General features: G+C 46.0%; 1 protein-coding gene across 5 annotated transcripts in view; it reads right to left on the bottom strand.

Moving 5' to 3' along the window:
* CREB3L3 (cAMP responsive element binding protein 3 like 3) overlaps nucleotides 1-20,541 on the bottom strand; it is a 330,836-nt gene that overhangs the window by 42,286 nt on the left and 268,009 nt on the right. For 4 of the 5 annotated variants that reach the window (XM_063914872.1, XM_063914871.1, XM_063914870.1 and 1 more), the window contains 2 exons: nucleotides 1,805-1,917; nucleotides 1,531-1,662 (listed from right to left, as the gene is read on the bottom strand). In XM_063914872.1, the coding sequence (XP_063770942.1) occupies nucleotides 1,531-1,662; nucleotides 1,805-1,917 (245 nt within the window). The remainder of the gene's footprint in view (nucleotides 1-1,530; nucleotides 1,663-1,804; nucleotides 1,918-20,541) is intronic. The other variant, XM_063914869.1, reaches the window with a different exon arrangement.

The following is a 20,541-nucleotide window of genomic DNA, read 5'->3' as shown; positions in this document are numbered from 1 at the left end:
GGTCCCTGTTAAGAAATAGTTCTACGCAAGATGATGTAAGGTGAAACAGAATAGGAGGAAAAGTAGTCCTGTTTGCGTTCTTTGAACTGATCATCATTACACCAGTCAGTGTTGGTGAGAATTGATGTCAGGTCCTGTGAGTTTAGTAGTAATTTTGCCATTTTTTGCCATTTTTCTGTCAGAAATGTGTATGTCAGTGAGGCAGTGATGTGCTGCTGTTAGCAAGGTGGCGATGTGATTCCTTTCTGTTAGTAGTGTCTCTGTGAACGATACTAGAGTTTACAGTTGTGGAGTGATACAGAGGCTGTGGTTCTGTGATGGGGTTTTGGTGACAGTTGGAATAAGTTCAGGTGTGTTATCTTTGGGAAATAATTCACAGTCATGTGATCTGGTGTGTCCAATCATGTTCCCGGCCCACAGCCCTCTGGTGACCCATCGTGATGATACTAGATGGATACACACTATAAGATTATCTGTCCAATCTTTCTGGTTGATCGATTATCTGGTAATGTATGGGAGCAAATGACAATTGACCATTTGCCCCAAACACTGGAAAACAGAAAATAATTGGACTTTTGAGACAAATTGGTTAAATCCATTTAATTTAATAAAATCCGAATGTTATTTTTTTGTCCAATTTCCAGCTTTTGGGAAGAAATGGTTGATTTGTCATTTGCTCCCAGACATTAGCAGATTTTCGACCCAGCCAGAAAGATTGGACAGATAATCTTATAGTGTGTATCATATTAAAGTTTGATATATTCTTTCTGATTCATAGTGATCATTAATCCCTGTGGCCATCATTTTCATTCACATGACAACTTGTTTTAAAGTACAGTATGTTGGGAACAGAGTTTACAGTGCATTAGGAGTGTTGGTCTTTAAATGACCCCTGGCCTAAACCAAAGACACATATAGGCTTGTATGAAAAAGGTACTGTTCAAGTGGCATTTGCAAATAATTATGCTAGTTTAAGAGTTATCATGGGGTAAGATGTCTTCATCTGCACAGCAGACTATATTAATCTTGGTGAACATCATGACAATCCTCATCTTTTTAGCTTGATTACAGAAACTCTTATGGGGACTTAAGATAAACCCAAATCCAAAATCTCAGAAAATTAGAATATTACATAAAATCAATAAAAAAAGGATTTTAAATACAGAAATGTCGGCCCTCTGAAAAGTGTAATCATGCATATGTACTCAGTACTTGGTTTGGGCCCCTTTTGCATGAATTACTGCCTCAATGCGGCGTGGCATGGATTCTATCAGCTTGTGACACTGCTGAGGTGTTATGGAAGACCAGGATGCTTCAATAGTGGCCTTCAGCTCTTCTGTATTGTTGCATGTGTATTATAGGCTCAGAGGATTTTGAGACGTTTTGAGACATGAACAAGCAAGTATGGTTACCATAGGGATTACGAATCCTAATATTAGTAAGGTTTGTATACTGTACATGTGGGCAGAGCATCATAAATATTTCAAGCACTTAGGCAGAGATAAGTAATGTTGACCATAATAATGTTACCTTGGTGAGTGGCAGCTGAGTAGGCAGCATTACTCCTTCCTTTGAGAGAAGTTTCTTTTCATCTTCCGTTAGTACTAACTCTCCACAGTTTCCGCCATTACGACCAGTCAGTGGAAGAGTGTAGGTTTGCTGCTATTCAAAGAATAGAATTATGACAAGTAGGAATATTAACAGTATTGAGTGAAAATGCCTACATTTTGCTTAAAGGTGAAGTGGAGGATTGTAGAGCTGGATTAAGAAAGCAATGTCAAAATTATATTAGTGCATAACTTACCATGTCAAAACTACTTGATAGCAGAAGATCTTTTACAGTCAGAGGATAAGACATCTCTATCTGAGATGGTATTTTAGGATTAGCCTCATGGCTTAGCTGTCCTGTCCACATGTCTAAAAAAAAAAATAAGACAAAATCAGCTACACTACATATAGGGATAGATGCATTAAGTGGTGTTATGGGGGTGAAGTGGCATCCGCGCACGTTATGTGCACAGATACTTCTCCCCCATGTAAGAAAGCAGTGTTTACCGGCAAATGCTGTGCATGCTAATGTGGCAGACAATGGCCGGTATTCAATTTTTTCATCCCCTTCCGCACCTGTTCTGTCTCTGCTGACGGGCGTGGTATAGACATTTCAGCTTGCTACCCCCGCGGTAGCGAAGGCACCCATCCTGTTATGCAGCTAAACCTGATTACTATGGGAGCAATATGTGCGATAAATAGGATCACTTTAGAAAGGAGATTGGACGTGATATATAATTTGAATACCGCACAATGTATGAACGGTCAGTGGCACTTACAGAAGCCTGACATCTATAGTGGGGAAAATATTCAAAAGTATATTAAGGGATAGTATTTGGGGAGCTTAAACATAATTAGTGGTAACCAGCATGGGTTTGTGAGGGATAGGAAATGTCAAACTAATTAGCTTCTATGAGGAAGTGAGTGTGAACGTAGACTTGGGAAATGCTGTGGATGTGGTCTTTTTAGATTTAGTGAAAGCTTTCGACACAGTACTTCACATGAGGGTGATTCTTAAATTAAGAGAGCTTGGTCTTGGGGACAGCATTTGTACTTGGGTCAAAAATGTAGTTGGAAAATAGGGATCTGAAGTATTAAGTGATGTACCTCAAGGGTCTTTACTAGGGCCTCTTCTGTTTAACATAGTTATAAATGACATAGGCAATGGACTCAAGAGTAAAGTATCCATTTTTGCAGATGACACTAAACTATGCAAGATAATTAAATTAGATCAGGATGTTGACTCTCTTCAAAGTGACTTAACTAAACTGGAGGTTTGGGCAACAAAGGGGAGTATAAGGTTTAATATAGAGAAATGTAAAGTTATGCATTTTTGAAGCAAAAACAAACATGCAATCTATAAATTAAACATGGTAATTCTTGGCAAATCAGTAATAGAGAAGGATTAGGGGGTACTCATTGACAGTAGACTTAGCAGCAGTGCCCAATGTCAGGATGTAGCAGTAAAGGCCAATAAGGTATTAGCATGCATAAAACAGGGAATAGAAACAAGGGATGCAAGTGTAATCCTGCCACCGTATAAATCCTTGTTGCGGCCCCATCTAGAATACTGTGTACAGTTCTGGGCTCCTCACTATTAATAAAAGAGTAGAACTAGAAAAGGTTCAGAGAAGAGCTACATAATTGATTAAAGGATTAGAGTCATTGGATTACGAGGAAAGGCTATCTAGGTTAGATATGTTTACACTAGATAAAATGCGTCTAAGAGGAGACATCATTAATATGTACAAATACATAAAGGGACAATATAGGGAACTTTCAGGTGACTTGCTTATCAAGAGATCTATACACAGGACATGCGGTCACCCTCTAAGGTTGGAGGAGAGGAGGTTAGACACCAAACCGAGGAAGGGTTTCTTCACAGAGCGAGCAGTGAGGTTATGGAATTCACTGCCAGAGAAGGTTGTATTGACTGACTCAATCGTTGTGTTTAAGAAAGGGTTAGATACATTTTTACCCGAAAACGACATCCAAGAATAAACAGTGCATAATGACACAATGAAAAAAGTGTTTTTGAGATTTTTGCAAATTTATTAAAAATAAAAAACTAAGAAATCACATGTACATAAGTATTCACAGCCTTTGCTCAATACTTTGTTGATGCACCTTTGGCAGCAATTACAGCCTCAAGTCTTTTTGAATATGATGCCACAAGCTTTGTACACCTATCTTTGGGCAGTTTCGCCCATTCCTCTTTGCAGCACCTCTCAAGCACCATCAGGATGGATGGGAAGCATTGGTGCACAGTCATTTTCAGATCTCTCCAGAGATGTTCAATCGGATTCAAGTCTGGGCTCTGGCTGGGCCACTCAAGGACATTCACAGAGATGTCCTGAAGCCACTCCTTTGATATCTTGATTGTGTGCTTAGGGTCATTGTCCTGCTGAAAGTGGAACCATCGCCCCAGTCTGAGGTCAAGAGCGCTCTGGAGCAGGTTTTCATCCAGGATGTCTCTGTACATTGCTGCATTCAACTTTCCCTCTATCCTGACTAGTCTCCCAGTTCCTGCCGCTGAAAAACATCCTCTCAGCATTATACTGCCACCACCATGCTTCTCAGTAGGGTTGGTATTGGCCTGGTGATGAGCTGTGCCTGGTTTCCTCCAAACATGACGCCTGGCATTCACGCCAAAGAGTTCAATCTTTGTCTCATCAGACCAGAGAATTTTGTTTCTCATGGTCTGAGAGTCCTTCAGGTGCATTTTGGAAAACTCCAGATGAGCAGCCATGTGCTTTTTACTAAGGAGTGGCTTCCACCTGGCTACTCTATCATACAGGCCTGGTTGGTGGATTGCTGCAGAGATGGTTGTCCTTCTGGAAGGTTCTTTTCTTTCCACAGAGGAATGCTGTAGCTCTGATAGAGTGACCATTGGGATCTTTGTCACCTCCCTGACTAGGGTCCTTCTCCCCCGATTGCTCAGTTTAGACAGCTGGCCAGCTCTAGGAAGAGTCCTGGTGGTTCTGAACGTCTTCCATTTATGGATGATGGAGGCCACTGTGCTCATTGGGACCTTCAAAGCAGCATATTTTTTTTCTGTACCCTTCCCCAGATTTGTGCCTCAAGACAATCCTGTCTCAGAGGTCTACAGACAATTCCTTTGACTTCATGCTTGGTTTGTGCTCAGACATACATTGTCAAGTGTGGGACCTTATATAGACAGGTGTGCGCTTTTCCAAATCATGTCCAATCAACTGAATTTACCACAGGTGGACTCCAATTAAGCTGTAGGAACATCTCAAGGATGAGCTTCATGGCAAGGGCTGTGAATACTTTCATGTGATTTCTTAGTTTTTTATTTTTAATAAATTTGCAAAAATCTAAATAAAAAACTTTTTTTCACATTGCCATTATGGGGTATTGTGTATAGAATTTTGAGGGAAAAATTAATTTATTCAATTTTGGAATAAGGCTGTAACATACCAAAATGTGAAAAAAATTAAGTGCTGTGAATACTTTCCGGATGCACTGTAATCTTTAATGATGTAATACAGTATATGGCTCTATAGGTTGAACTCGATGGACAATTGTCTTCTTTCAACCTCAACAACTATGTTACTGACCGTTCCAACCAGAGCCGTAACTAGGTGTGTGCTGGCGGTGCCTCGCACACAGCGCATATGCTCTGTGGACGGAATACCGGCTGGCATCACCCGCAGGTCTGCACTGAGGGCTAGCGCTAAGCAAAGGTTGTATGTATTGCAGGACTGTGCTGGGCTTGAGAAGCGCCGTCCCCGCTTGTTTGCGCCATCCTCATGTTATGCCTGCAGACCTGTCACTGAGTTACAGGCACAGCGAAAGGCAGAAGTAGCAGCAGAGCTGGGCCATCCGATGGATCAGCGTATGGATGATAGCTGCGGAAATGAAACAGATGTGCTGGGACCGGAAGGAAAGGTAGCTGTGCTGCGTGTCATTTTTTCTTTAATGAGGTGGCCTGGATGAGACTCAGAACAGCTAATCCGCTGGCTCCTGGTGATCTGGCTGCTTGGTGGGCTGGGGCTGGCAGCTTTGTGTATGTCACGCCGCCCACACTGTGAGCAGTTAGTGTCGGAAGAGGTGCTGAGGAGCAAGAGCTGGCCAGTTCCATGAGTTTCTCAGTCTAAGAGCTGCTCCTCGTTCAGCACAGCAATTCCCTTGCCTGCGCTGCCGCTGATTAAGCATGCTGTGATGAAAAGTAGACTTTCAACATAGGTGAGTGTTCTGGGGTACACAGGGGGGTAAAAGGGAGTGACAATGGAGTGGCGGGGGCAGTTAGAGGGGAGCACCTGCACCAGAGAGTGTGCTGCAGGAACAGACACAGCAGCACAATCAGATAATTAGTAAAGGAAACAAGTGGTGCTGCTGTTATATATGGTGTGTGTAGTCTGTGGGTAATTTAGGTGTGGACACATAATGGTCTGGTCTAAATGTTATGCTTATGAGATTGATCCTGTTAAACATAATTACTGTATACAGTATGTGTGAACCTACCATCATCTGAACTAGTATGGTCACGAGGTCACTTTATATTTATAACTAGTCCACACACAAAGCCACAGCGTTTAGCCCAGGACACGTCCAGCCCAGCCCCCAGCAGCAGATTCAGGTCCGCCCGGGTTGGAGATGGACAGCAGCCGTGACACCAGTCAGTCACATCTATATCTTAGTCAAGTCAACAGTGTCCTGGCCCTGTCAGTTCTGTTCTTCCTCTCCTTGTCTCTGCCTGCCTAATGTATAAAAAAGGGGGACTCTGCTGATGTAATGTGTAAAAGAAAGGGGGGACTCTGCTGCCTAATGTGTAAAAAGGGGACTCTGCTTGCTTAATGTATAAAAAAGGGGGACTCTGCCTGCCTAATGTGTAAAAAAGGGGACTCTGCTGCCATACTGTGTAAAAGGGAGCTCTGCCTAACGTAATGTGTAAAAGCAAACTCTGTGGCCACGCCCATTCTCCATGAAGCCACGCCCCTATATTTTTGCCAAGCACATTGACCTGTTTTGTATATAGGGGAGGGTCGCCAATGCTGTTTCTTGCACACAGCGCTAAAATGTCTAGTTATAGCACTGGTTCTAACAACTGCAGCTATCGATTTCAACAGCTGTAGCTGCTGTTGCCCAGCACAGCACAGTCCCTGGTTGTCTACTCCAACAGCCAGGGACTGCACAAAAGAACTACTTTTTTCTTCAAATGCTGCTGGTGCCACCGGATAAAAGAGGCTTTGCAAGCGTAGGTCACAAGCTGATAGTGGGAGAGTGGAGTTTGCCGGGCAGATGATTTAACACTCTCCCTCTTTGGCAGTTCAGGGTTTTTTACATTCCATCATTATCTGAACCCATTTCACTGCGATCCGGAAGTGAAGTGGGTCTGTTCAGATAATGGCCAGAGCATGTTGCCCCTATAGAAAGTTAAAAAGGTATTGTCCACCTTCAGATTACTTTGAATGGTTTGTACTTTGTAGTAAACTGTTAGTAATGGTGGTTTCATACTACTTCTGTTCATTTCAGTAAAGTTTTTGTACACTATATGGACAAAAGTATTTGGCCACGCCTGTTAATTATTGAATTCAGGTGTTTCAATCAGACTCCTTGCCACAGGTGTATAAAATCAAACACCTAGCTATGCAGTCTCCATTAGCAAACATTTGTGATACAATATGGGTTGTTCGGAAGAGCTTAGTGACTTCAAGCAAGGTATTGTGATGGGATGCCATCTTTGCAATAAGAGGGTTAGTGAAATCTCATCCCTGCTAGATATACCATGGTCATCTGTAAGTGATATTATTAGAAAGTGGAAGCATTTAGGAACAACAGCAACTCAGCCATGAAGCGGAAAACCACGTAAAATCACAGTGCAGCGTCAACGACTGTTAAAGTGCATGGTGCGGAAAAGTCACCAACTGCTGAATCCATAGCTGAAGAGTTCTGAACTTCCACTGGCATTAATGTAAGTACAAAAACTGTGCAGTGGGCGCTTAATAGAATGGGTTTCCATGGTCGAGCAGCTCCGTGCAAGCCTCACATCACCAAGTCCAATGCCAAGCGCCAGATGGAGTGATGTAAAGCACACCAACACTGGACTGTGGAGCAGTGGAAATGTGTTCTATGGAGTGACGAATCACGCTTCTCTGTTTGTCAGTCAGAAGGGCGAGTCTGGGTTTGGCGGATGCTGGAAGAACGTTACCCGACTGCATTGTGCCAACTGTGAAGTATGGTGCAGGAGGTATGGAGCTATTTTTCAGGGTTTAGGCTATGCCCCTTATTTCCAGTAAAGGGCAATCATAATGCTTCAGCATACCAAGACATTTTGGACAATGCTATGAGTCCAACTGTGTTGCAACAGTTTGGGGAAGGCCCTTTTCTATTCCAATATGACTATGCCCCGGTGCACAATGCAAAGACTATAAAGACATGGTTTGAGGAGTTTGGTGTGGAAGAACTTGACTAGCCCACACAGAGCCCTGACCACAACCCCATTGAGCACCTTTGGGATGAACTGGAATGGAGAATGCGAGCCAGGCTTACACGTCCAACATCAGTGCCTGACCTCATAAATGCTCTACAGAATGAATGGGCACAAATTCCCACAGAAACGCTCCAAAATCTTGTGGAAAGCCTTCCAAGAAGAGTGGAAGCTGTTATAGCTGCAAAAGGGGGTCCAACTCCATATTAAAGTATATGTATTTGAATACAATGTCATTACAGTCCCTGTTGGTGTAATGGTCAGGTGTCCAAATACTTTTTTCTATATAGTGCATCTTAAGGCACAGTCCCAGGAATTTTTAGTTTCTCTGACGTCCTAGTGGATGCTGGGAACTCCGTAAGGACCATGGGGAATAGCGGCTCCGCAGGAGACTGGGCACAAAAGTGAAGCTTTAGGACTACCTGGTGTGCACTGGCTCCTCCCCCTATGACCCTCCTCCAAGCCTCAGTTAGATTTTTGTGCCCGACCGAGAAGGGTGCACACTAGGGGCTCTCCTGAGCTTCTTAGTGAAAGTTTAGTTTTAGGTTTTTTATTTTCAGTGAGACCTGCTGGCAACAGGCTCACTGCATCGAGGGACTAAGGGGAGAAGAAGCGAACTCACCTGCGTGCAGAGTGGATTGGGCTTCTTAGGCTACTGGACACCATTAGCTCCAGAGGGACCGAACACAGGCCCAGCCTCGGAGTCCGGTCCCAGAGCCGCGCCGCCGGCCCCCTTACAGAGCCAGAAGCAAGAAGAGGTCCGGAAAATCGGCGGCAGAAGACATCCTGTCTTCACCAAGGTAGCGCACAGCACTGCAGCTGTGCGCCATTGCTCCTCAGCACACTTCACACTTCGGTCACTGAGGGTGCAGGGCGCTAGGGGGGGGCGCCCTGAGCAGCAATAAAAACACCTTGGCTGGCGAAAATACATCACATATAGCCCCCAGGGCTACATGGATGAATTTTAACCCCTGCCAGATTCCACAGAAAAACGGGAGAAAAGGCCGCCGAGAAGGGGGCGGAGCCTATCTCCTCAGCACACTGGCGCCATTTTCTCTCACAGCTCCGTTGGAGGGAAGCTCCCTGGCTCTCCCCTGCAGTTACTACACTACAGAAAGGGGTTAAAAAAGAGAGGGGGGCACTAATTAGGCGCAGTATAACAATACAGCAGCTATAAGGGGAAAAACACTTATATAAGGTTATCCCTGTATATATATAGCGCTCTGGTGTGTGCTGGCATACTCTCCCTCTGTCTCCCCAAAGGGCTAGTGGGGTCCTGTCCTCTATCAGAGCATTCCCTGTGTGTGTGCTGTGTGTCGGTACGTTGTGTCGACATGTATGAGGAGGAAAATGATGTGGAGGCGGAGAAATTGCCTGTAACAGAGATGTCACCCCCTAGGGAGTCGACACCTGAGTGGCTGAGCTTATGGAAGGAATATGTGACAGTGTCAGCTCTTTACAAAAGATTGATGACATGAGACAGCCGGCGACTCAGCCTGTGCCTGTCCAGGGGTCTCAAAAGCCATCAGGGGCTCTAAAACGCCCGTTACCGCAGATGGCAGATACAGACGCCGACACGGATACTGACTCCAGTGTCGACGATTAAGAGACGAATGTGACTTCCAGTAGGGCCACACGTTACATGATTGAGGCTATGGAAAATGTTTTTACACATTTCTGATAATACCAGTACCACTAAAAAGGGTATTATGTTGGGTGAGAAAAAACTGCCTGTAGTTTTTCCTGCATCTGAGGAATTAAATGAAGTGTGTGATGATGCGTGGGTTTCCCCCGATATAAAACTGTTAATTCCTAAAAAGTTATTAGCATCATACCCCTTCCCGCCAGAGGATAGGGCACGTTGGGAAACACCCCCTAGGGTGAATAAAGCGCTCACACGCTTGTTAAAACAGGTGGCACTACCGTCCCCGGATACGGCCGCCATTAAGGAACCTGCTGACAGAAAGCAGTAAAATGTATATACACTCACACGGGTGTGATACTGCGACCAGCAATCGCCTCAGCCTGGATGTGCAGTGCTGGGGTGGCTTGGTCGGATTCCCTGACTGACAATATTGATACCCTAGATAGGGACAGTATATTACTGACTATAGAGCATTTAAAAGATGCATTTCTATATATGCGTGATGCACAGAGGGATATTTGCCGACTGGCATCAAGAGTAAGTGTGCTGTCCATTTCTGCCAGAAGAGGGTTATGGACAAGACAGTGGTCAGGTGATGCTGATTCCAAAAGGCATATGGAAGTATCGCCTTATAAAAGGGAGGAGTTATTTGGGGTAGGTCTAACAGACCTGGTGGCCACGGCAACGGCTGGGAAATCCACATTTTTACCCCAGGTAGCCTCTCAACATAAGAAGACGCCGTATTATCAGGCGCAGTCCTTTGGGCCCCATAAGGGCAAGCGGGCAAAAGGCTCCTCATTTCTGCCCCGTGGCAGAGGGAGAGGAAAAAGGCTGCAGCAAACAGCCAGTTCCCAGGAACAGAAGCCCTCTCCCGTTTTCTGCCAAGTCCTCAGCATGACGCTGGGGCTTTACAAGCGGACTCAGGCACGGTGGGGGCCCGTCTCAAAAATTTCAGCGTGCAGTGGGCTCACTCACAGGTGGACCCCTGGATCCTTCAGGTGGTATCTCAGGGGTACAAATTGGAATTCGAGACGTCTCCCCTTCGCCGTTTCCTAAAGTCTGCTTTACCGACGTCTGCCTCCGACAGGGAGGCGGTATGGGAAGCCATTCACAAGCTGTATTCCCAGCAGGTGATAATCAAGGTACCCCTCCTACAACAGGGAAAGGGGTATTATTCCACGCTGTTTGTGGTACCGAAGCCGGACGGCTCGGTGAGACCTAATTTAAATCTGAAATCCTTGAACACTTACATACAAAGGTTCAAATTCAAGATGGAGTCACTCAGAGCGGTGATTGCAAACCTGGAAGAAGGGGATTATATGGTGTCTCTGGACATCAAGGATGCTTATCTCCATGTCCCAATTTACCCTTCTCACCAAGGGTACCTCAGGTGTGTGGTACAGAACTGTCACTATCAGTTTCAGACGCTGCCGTTTGGTTTGTCCACGGCACCCCGGGTCTTTACCAAAGTAATGGCCGAAATGATGATACTCCTTCGAAGGAAGGGAGTTTTAATTATCCCTTACTTGGACGATCTCCGGATAAGGGCAAGATCCAGGGAACAGTTGGTAGTCGGGGTAGCACTATCTCAAGTAGTGTTGCGGCAGCACGGTTGGATTCTTAATATTCCAAAATCGCAGCTGATCCCGACGACACGTCTTCTATTCCTAAGGATGATCCTGGACACAGTCCAGAAAAAGGTGTTTCTCCAGGAGGAGAAAGCCAGGGAGTTATCCGAACTAGTCAGAAACCTCCTAAAACCAGGCCAAGTGTCAGTGCATCAGTGCACAAGGGTCATGGGAAAAATGGTGGCTTCCTACGAAGCAATTCCATTCGGCAGATTCCACGCAAGAACTTTCCAGTGGGACCTGCTGGAAAAATGGTCCGGATCGCATCTTCAGATGCATCAGCGGATAACCCTGTCACCAAAGACAAGGGTGTCTCTCCTGTGGTGGTTGCAGACAGGGCCGGCTCTACCATTAGGCAGCTTTAGGCGGCTGCCTAGGGGCACCGGCTCCTGGAGGGTGCCACTAAATTCATCTAGCAAAAAACTGAAGGATGACTCTGTGTGCGGCCTCCTCCTTACACTGCGCTGGCTGCTACTTCGGGCCTAATCAGGTGCAGCCGTCGCTATCAGGCTAACAAGTGTAACATCATGACATATGAAGGCACATAGGAGACGGTTGTAACTATGGCTCCCCAAGGGGCGCCCCCACGGCCGCTCCTCATATTCCTGATCCCGACTCTCCAGCAGCAAGCAGCACCTGACTACATGTCTGCACCTGCAGCGTCGCTGTAATGCTGCTGCCGCCTGTAAGAGGAGCCATACCAATTATGAGGGAAAACAAGGAAACAACTATTAGGTAAGTAACCTATGGGGATTTCTACAGGACCACAGACAGTACAGATCTTACAGCCTGGTGGGTGGTTTGCACTTGTAAACAGCATAATAGAGAAAACACAGGCACCGGGGTACAATACAGTACATGGAGGAGGAGGGGGGGGGGGGGGGTCAGTAATGAACCTACAGATGGGGGGATGGAACACAATAAGGACCATACAAATATATGTATATAATACTGTATGTATATATACACATACAATTAAATATCCCACCAGACCCCATATACAGAGGCGGTGTATACAGGATAGATAGATAGATAGATAGATAGATTAAAAAAAATGTAAATTGGCCTCAGAGTCCTATACAATTGCCAACATGCCAGCTAGCATGTATACATAGGCAGAAAGAACGGTCATCACTCAAGGATTTGAAGGTAAAAGTACTGTATATTGTGAACAAAGTCCCGAAAATATACTTTTTCACTTTAAAAGTCCATGAGTGTTGTTTCTTCTTTCTGTATATGTATAATAATGCAATATACCCTAGTCTACCTAGTGGCCACCTGCATCTCCCCGCCGAAAGGTGGGTGGGTTTGCAGGTTAGGGGGCGCTAGGCTGGAGATTTGCCTAGGGTGCATAGAGACCTTGCACCGGCCCTGGTTGCAGAGTGCTCATCTTCTAGAGGGCGCAGATTCGGCATTCAGGACTGGGTCCTGGTGACCACGGATGCCAGCCTGCGAGGCTGGGGAGCAGTCACACAGGGAAGAAATTTCCAGGGCTTGTGGTCAAGCCTGGAGACATCACTTCACATAAATATCTTGGAGTTAAGGGCCTTTTACAATGCCCTAAGCCAAGCAAGACCTCTGCTTCAAGGTCAGCCGGTGCTGATCCAGTCGGACAACATCACGGCAGTCGCCCACGTAGACAGACAGGGCGGCACAAGAAGCAGGAGGGCAATGGCAGAAGCTGCAAGGATTTTTCGCTGGGCGGAAAATCATGTGATAGCATTGTCAGCAGTGTTCATTCCGGCAGTGGACAACTGGGAAACAGACTTCCTCAGCAGAAGTCTTCCACATGATTGTAAACCGTTGGGAAAAACCAAAAGGTGGACATGATGGCGTCCCGCCTAAACAAAAAATTTGGACAGGTATTGCGCCAGGTCAAGGGACCCTCAGGCAATAGCTGTGGACGCTCTGGTAACACCGTGGGTGTACCAGTCAGTGTATGTGTTCCCTCCTCTTCCTCTCTTACCAAAAGTACTGAGAATTATAAGACGGAGGGGAGTAAGAACTATACTCGTGGCTCCGGATTGGCCAAGAAGGACTTGGTACCCGGAACTTCAAGAGATGCTCACGGAGGACCCGTGGCATCTACCTTTAAGAAGGGACCTGCTCCATCAAGGCCCCTGTCTATTCCAAGACTTACCGCGGCTGCGTTTGACGGCAGGGCGGTTGAACGCCGGATCCTGAAGGAAAAAGGCATTCCGGATGAAGTCATCCCTACTCTGATCAAAGCCAGGAAGGATGTAACCGCAAAGCATTATCACCGCATTTGGCGAAAATATGTTGCGTGGTGCGAGGCCAGTAAGGCCCCGATGGAGGAATTTCAACTAGGTCGATTCCTGCATTTCCTGCAAACAGGAGTGTCTATGGGCCTAAAATTGGGGTCCATTAAGGTTCAAATTTCGGCCCTGTCAATTTTCTTCCAGAAAGAACTAGCTTCAGTTCCTGAAGTTCAGACGTTTGTAAAAGGGGTACTGCATATACAGCCTCCTTTTTGTGCCTCCAGTGGCACCTTGGGATCTCAATGTAGTTTTGGGGTTCCTAAAGTCACAATGGTTTGAACCACTTGAATCTGTGGAGTTAAAATATCTCACATGGAAAGTGGTCATGCTGTTGGCCCTGGCCTCGGCCAGGCGCGTGTCAAAATTGGCGGCTTTATCCTGTAAAAGCCCTTATCTGATCTTCCATTCAGACGGGGCGGAATTGAGGACTCGTCCTCATTTTCTCCCTAAGGTGGTTTCAGCGTTTCATCTGAACCAACCTATTGTGGTACCTGCGGCTACTGGTGACTTGGAGGACTCCAAGTTGTTGGACATAGTCAGGGCCCTGAAAATACATGTTTCCAGGACGGCTGGAGTCAGAAAATCTGACTCGCTGTTTATCCTGTATGCACCCAACAAGTTGGGTGCTCCTGCTTCTAAGCAGACTATTGCTCGTTGGATTTGTAATACAATTCAGCTTGCACATTCTGTGGCAGGCCTGCCACAGCCAAAATCTGTAAAAGCCCATTCCACAAGGAAGGTGGGCTCATCTTGGGCGGCTGCCCGAGGGGTCTCGGCTTTACAACTTTGCCGAGCAGCTACTTGGTCAGGGGCAAACACGTTTGCAAAATTCTACAAATTTGATACCCTGGCTGAGGAGGACCTGGAGTTCTCTCATTCGGTGCTGCAGAGTCATCCGCACTCTCCCGCCCGTTTGGGAGCTTTGGTATAATCCCCATGGTCCTTACGGAGTTCCCAGCATCCACTAGGACGTCAGAGAAAATAAGAATGTACTTACCGATAATTCTATTTCTCGTTGTCCGTAGTGGATGCTGGGCGCCCATCCCAAGTGCGGATTGTCTGCAATACTTGTACATAGTTATTGTTAACTAAATCGGGTTATTGTTGTTGTGAGCCATCTATCCAGAGGCTCCTCTGTTATCATGCTGTTAACTGGGTTCAGATCACAGGTTGTACGGTGTGATTGGTGTGGCTGGTATGAGTCTTACCCGGGATTCAAAATCCTTCCTTATTGTGTACGCTCGTCCGGGCACAGTATCCTAACTGAGGCTTGGAGGAGGGTCATAGGGGGAGGAGCCAGTGCACACCAGGTAGTCCTAAAGCTTTACTTTTGTGCCCAGTCTCCTGCGGAGCCGCTATTCCCCATGGTCCTTACGGAGTTCCCAGCATCCACTACGGACTACGAGAAATAGAATTATCGGTAAGTAAATTCTTATTTTTTCAACAATTTATGCAATTGTGATAGGAAAGTAAAAATGTTATCTTAAGGTTCTGCCTATAATCTATTTTGTACTATCCCTAAATTAATTGTTTAATTTTTTCTCATAGTGCCTGTTTTCGCCCCACTGTTATCTTCAAGAGCAAGTAAAGCCAATATTTGACATTAATACTAATCAGATTGTGTACTGCTGAAACGAATAGTATACACGAAAAAACACATTTTCCATTTGTAACAAAGGACATTACTTTTGTGCAGTAGATAGATTTTTTTTTAGCAGAGCAAACAGCAACTGACATCTGCACTGTGTGGATTTTTATGGCCAAGACAGTGATATCACAGTAGCTTTTTGACATGTATCAAACTTCAAGTAGGCAGTAAACTTAATTTATAAATTACATCCTTAGAGTTAACAATTCCAGTTGGGACACATAATTGAAACTTGCACCTGCCCCATGCTAAGTGCAAATTCTTCATCAGTGTATGACCTCCAATGTAACACTTCTGTGACACTCCTATAACATGCCACATAAGGCGGTACATGTGTCTGAATTGCCACCTCTACGTCAATGGCCTGGAACGCATTGCTGAGGCCTTGCATTTCATTAGCTACTGCAAGTCTCTGCACACACATCATGGGATGCATGCGCTGTGTGACTTTTATGTTACTTAGGAGGTCATTCAGATCTGATTGCTTGGCTGCATTTTTTGCTGTCCTGCGTTCAGATAGTTGCCACCTACAGGGGAAGTGTTTTTTCGCTGTGCCCGTGTGTTAGCAGAGCTGCTAAAAATCAGTTTGTGTAGTCTCTATGCAGCCCAGGACTTACCTGCTGATTGGGGCCGGAGCTGACATCACACACCTTCCCTGAAAACGCTTGGACACGCCCGCGTTTTTCTGGACACTCCCTGTAAACGGTCAGTTGCCACCCACAAATGGCCTCTTCCTGTCAATCACCTTGCGAACGCCTGATCCTTCGCACCATCCCGTTGCTGACCGTCGATGCCCATTGTAGCTTTCCAACGTGCGTGCGCATTGCGACTCAGATGCATGCGCTGTTAGGAACTGATAGCCCGCTGTGCGAAAACACTTAGCAGTGATCAGATCTGAATGACCCCCTTAGACACATGAGCAGTTGAAAAACACTGACCATTTGTGCATCGCACGTGACTCTAAAACAGGACCAGTGTTTGAAAACATCCATGTGACAACCATTCTACATTTAGTTTGGCAGGGTGAAAAAGTTTAGGGGCCGATTTTCACCATCCGCATCTCATGATGGGGTGTGATAATATTGGTCAAACTCTCAATGCGGTAATTGAGTACATCGCATGGATGTATCAATTATCGCATGTAGGGACAGAGCTTGCGAGAAAGCTCTGTCCCTCTAATGCCTCTCCACAGCATCATCTGTGTATTTTTCGTAAAAAATACCCCAATGCCCTGCTGCACATGCACCGCCGCCCGTCACTACCACAGCCGCCGGGACCCCCCCTGTCACGACTACCCCAGCACGGCAAAAAGGCCCGGGAGGCGGTATCCTCTGCTCCAGAAGGCTGCCGAGTGCCAGATCCTGCTTCTGTGCTGTGATCCCCTGCTAAAGTGAGCTGCCGCTGTGCAGCATCACTTTGCTGCGCATCACATGGAAGACCCGGTGCCCGACAGCGCTCACCGGAGCACCGATCACCGGCTCCTGGGACAGATACGTTTTGGGTTTTTCTCCGGCAGGGTCCACAGGTTATCCTCAGGATAACAATGAGATATGATGGAGCGACAGCGGATTGGCACCAAATGATCACAAGCTTTTAGTCCTCCCAGGATGCAATGGGCTCGTCCATATATCCCCGCCCACTGGCTCATGCAAATCAGTTTTTTGTTTGGTGCGGCAGGAGCCGGACTATGGTCAGAGGGCTGCTGTTCTTGGCAGCCCTAAGCTTTCTTATTTTATTTTTATAGTCTTACTATGTTTTTGAGTGATCTTTCTTAACAGCGTCTTATACACATATTGGAAAGAGTCGCTCCAACAACTCTCCGCCGGGTTGCAACAATGCTTACCCATGCGTACAGTGCTGTATCGACGGGCATCTGTGCCGGATATACTAGCAGGTCCAGCAGACATTACCAGGCTGTGGCCAGAGCAATGGGAGAAGGTAAGGCATCGGTTCCACGTAGTCAGGGAATACGGACACAGCCGCACTGTATTGGGAGGAGACCAAACAGTAGCTGATGCGCCGCCACCACAGGTGCTCCAGCGCTAGGCCTTAGGGATCATAAGGCACCAGGATTAGTATGAGGCTGCGATCCCTAGGGTTGATGTCAGCGGTGGGGAGTTAGACGCTCTCCTGGTTCCCCAGTTCATGATCAGTTTCCGCGAGTCTCCCGCCATGAACTGCTACCTCACTTCCGTCTCAGATGCTACCATGAGGGGTCTCGGTCGCAGCATAGGCCACTGCGTCTGTGTTCACTAAGCGCTACCGCGAGGAGACCTGGTCGCAGTACAGGCGTCTGTATGACCAGTGCGTCTGTACGCACAGTGCATCTGTGTCCACTTTAAAATGTGTTTATAGTTGATTATGTGCTCATGTGACTAATATATAACATGTGACTGACTGCTAGTGTGATTGCTAACTTTAATATATGTTTGTCAGTTGTTTCTTCTGGTCCTCAATGCTGGTGCATGGGTAGGATCAGATTGATATCACTTTAGACGGTTAAAGTGATTACAGTCACAAATTGTGTAGTACTCTGTGAAAGTGCTGATTATTTATCATGTCTAAGAGCGGCAAAGGTGACGAGGGTACACTCACAGTAACACCAACACTCATATCATGTTTGTCTTGCAAAACTGTATTATCCTGTATTATCCTCTCAGGATCTGGTACAGGATGGTTTATGTGCAAATTGTTTTGCATTTCAGCAGATTACAAGGCAGATCCCTGTTCAACGTCAGGTACAGATAGATCCACCTTGGGCGATGTTTGCACAGACCTTGTCCAGTATAGCTGAACGGGTAATTCCTACAGCTTCACTACCAGGAATTGGGTACACTAATAACCCATACATGCAGCTCCCTACTTACGGTATATCATTTCCCTCACCAGCTTCTCCTAAAAGACAAGCTGATAAACCAAGTGTAAGTAAACCGTCAACTTCACAGGCTACACAGGATGATTCATCGGACAATGAAAGCTCTATATACACTACTTCGGCATACGAAGAACAAGTAGAAGGTCTCAGCTCAGTGGATATAGCTGAGCTAATTAGAGAAATAAAGGTCATTCTATCATTAGAGGATTCAGCAGAGCCTGTGTTAAAAACCAAGGCACCTGTATTTAAATGGTCCAAAGCAGGTAAGACTGAGTTTCCAGGGTCAGAACAGCTTATGGAAATTATGGAAGAGGCTTGGGCTACACCTAGTAAAAAATATAGAATTCCCCAAAAATGGGATTCCAATTATCCTTTTCCAGCTGGGGACTGTTTAAAATGGGAAGTGGCTCCCAAAGTAGATACGCATGTCATTCGATTAGTGCAAAAATCTATATTGCCTTTGCCATCAACGTCATTGGATGATGTCACGGATAGGAGAGTGGATGGTTTTCTGAAAACCATATTTTCTCTGTCTGGGGCAGTCATAAGGCCAGCTATGGCTTCAGCTTGGATGGCAAAAGCAGTTGCTGCCTGGATAGAGGTACTGGAAGATGGTCTTTCAGCACCTTCATGGGAGCAAGAATCCTATATAGCTCACATAAAACAGGCTGCAATATTCTTGGAAGAAGCAGCATTAGATATGGGCACTATCGCCTCCAGGGCATCAGCTTCAACAATAGCTGCTCGCAGAGCACTTTGGTTACGTACATGGAAAGCTGATTCAGAATCTAAGAAGGTTCTGGAATCTTTGCCTTTTACTGGAAGCATTCTGTTTGGTAAAGAATTGACAGATATTCTGGAGTCAGAAGCAGACTCCAATAAGGTAAAATTTCCTTCCACATATAGCCCCAGAGAATAATCCATTAGTTTGATGGTGCAGGCCTCCTCCTGGGGGACCCCATGGTAGGGGGCCGACTTCTTCAGTTTGCACAGATATGGCAGCAGTCTACAACAGATGCCTGGGTGCAAGAAGTGGTATCTCTGGGTTATGTTTTTCCCTTCAAGAAGCATCCTCCTCGAAGGTTCTTCTGCACCAGCCCATCTCGGGTAGAGACAAAGGCCAGGGCTTTGCAAGAAGCAGTTCAGAAATTGCTTCAGTCAGCAGTAATCATTCCAGTACCCCCTGCACAATGGGGACAGGGGTTTTACTCCAACCTGTTTTGGGTTCAGAAGCCAAATGGGTCATTTTGGCCAATTCTCAATCTCAAAATGCTGAACAAATACATTTGGGTGCCTCTGTTTCACATGGAGACATTACGCTCCATAGTTTTGGCCATGGAACCAGGGGATTATATGGTATCCCTGGATATTCAGGATGCTTACCTACATGTTCCTATAGCATCAGTGCTATCTCAAGTTCGCTATCCTCCAGCAACATTTTCAGTTCCAGGCATTACCTCTTGGGTTAGCCACGGCACCCAGAGTGTTTACCAAGATCATGGTGGTTATGACAGCTTATGTTCGGAAGCAGGGGATAAGAATTTTACCATACCTCGACGACCTTTTAATCCTGGCATAGTCACAGGAATTGTTCCTGTGCCATCTCCAACAGACAATATCATGTCTGCAGAGGCACGGATGGCTCATAAATTGGGCAAAATCGTCCCTAGTGCCATCACAACGGATGACTCACTTGGGGGCTGTACTGGACTCAAGTCTGCAGAAAATATTTTTACCTCGGGACAAGATAGCCAAGGTACAGTGAAGAACTCAGGAGTTGTTACACAGTCAAACAATATCAATCCACGCAGCAATGCGACTGATGGGTTTGATGGTGTCAACATTCGACATGGTGGAGTATGCACAATTCCACTCAAGACCTCTGCAGCGTCTGATTCTGGCCAGATGGAATGGAATACATCAGACAAGAAACAGACTATGGTACTTTCACACAAGGTAAGAAAGTCATTAGCCTGGTGGCTACAAACATCCCATCTAAACAAAGGGAGACCCTTTTGGATATCAGGTTGGGAGATCCTGACAACAGATGCCAGTCTTCAGGGCTGGGGAGCAGTGTCTGGAAGATTATGGTTCCAGGGACAATGGACCGCAGAAAAAAGTTGCCTGCCAATAAAACTGTTAGAACTTCGGGCCATATACATGGCACTGATTCAGGCAAAGGACACTATTCAAGGAAGACCAGTCCAGATCTGCGCGGACAATGTAAGGGAAATAGTGTACCTCAACAATCAGGGAGGAACGCGCAGTCAAACAGCAATGAAGGAGGTAAGTCGCATACTAAAATGGGCAGAACTCCATCTTCCAGCACTGTTTGCGGTATTCGTTCCGGGAGTCCTAAACTGGGAAGCGGACTTTCTCAGTCGACACGCCATTCAAGCAAGCGAATGGGCTCTACATACAGAAGTCTTTCAGACTCTAGTAGACAAGTGGGGTTTGCCAGAGA

The sequence above is a fragment of the Pseudophryne corroboree genome, chromosome 1 (genome assembly GCF_028390025.1).
Source record: "Pseudophryne corroboree isolate aPseCor3 chromosome 1, aPseCor3.hap2, whole genome shotgun sequence".
In the NCBI taxonomy this organism is placed as follows: Eukaryota; Metazoa; Chordata; class Amphibia; order Anura; family Myobatrachidae; genus Pseudophryne; species Pseudophryne corroboree.
The sequence above is the reverse complement of the archived record's forward strand: the minus strand, read 5'-3'. Positions and strand labels throughout refer to the sequence as shown.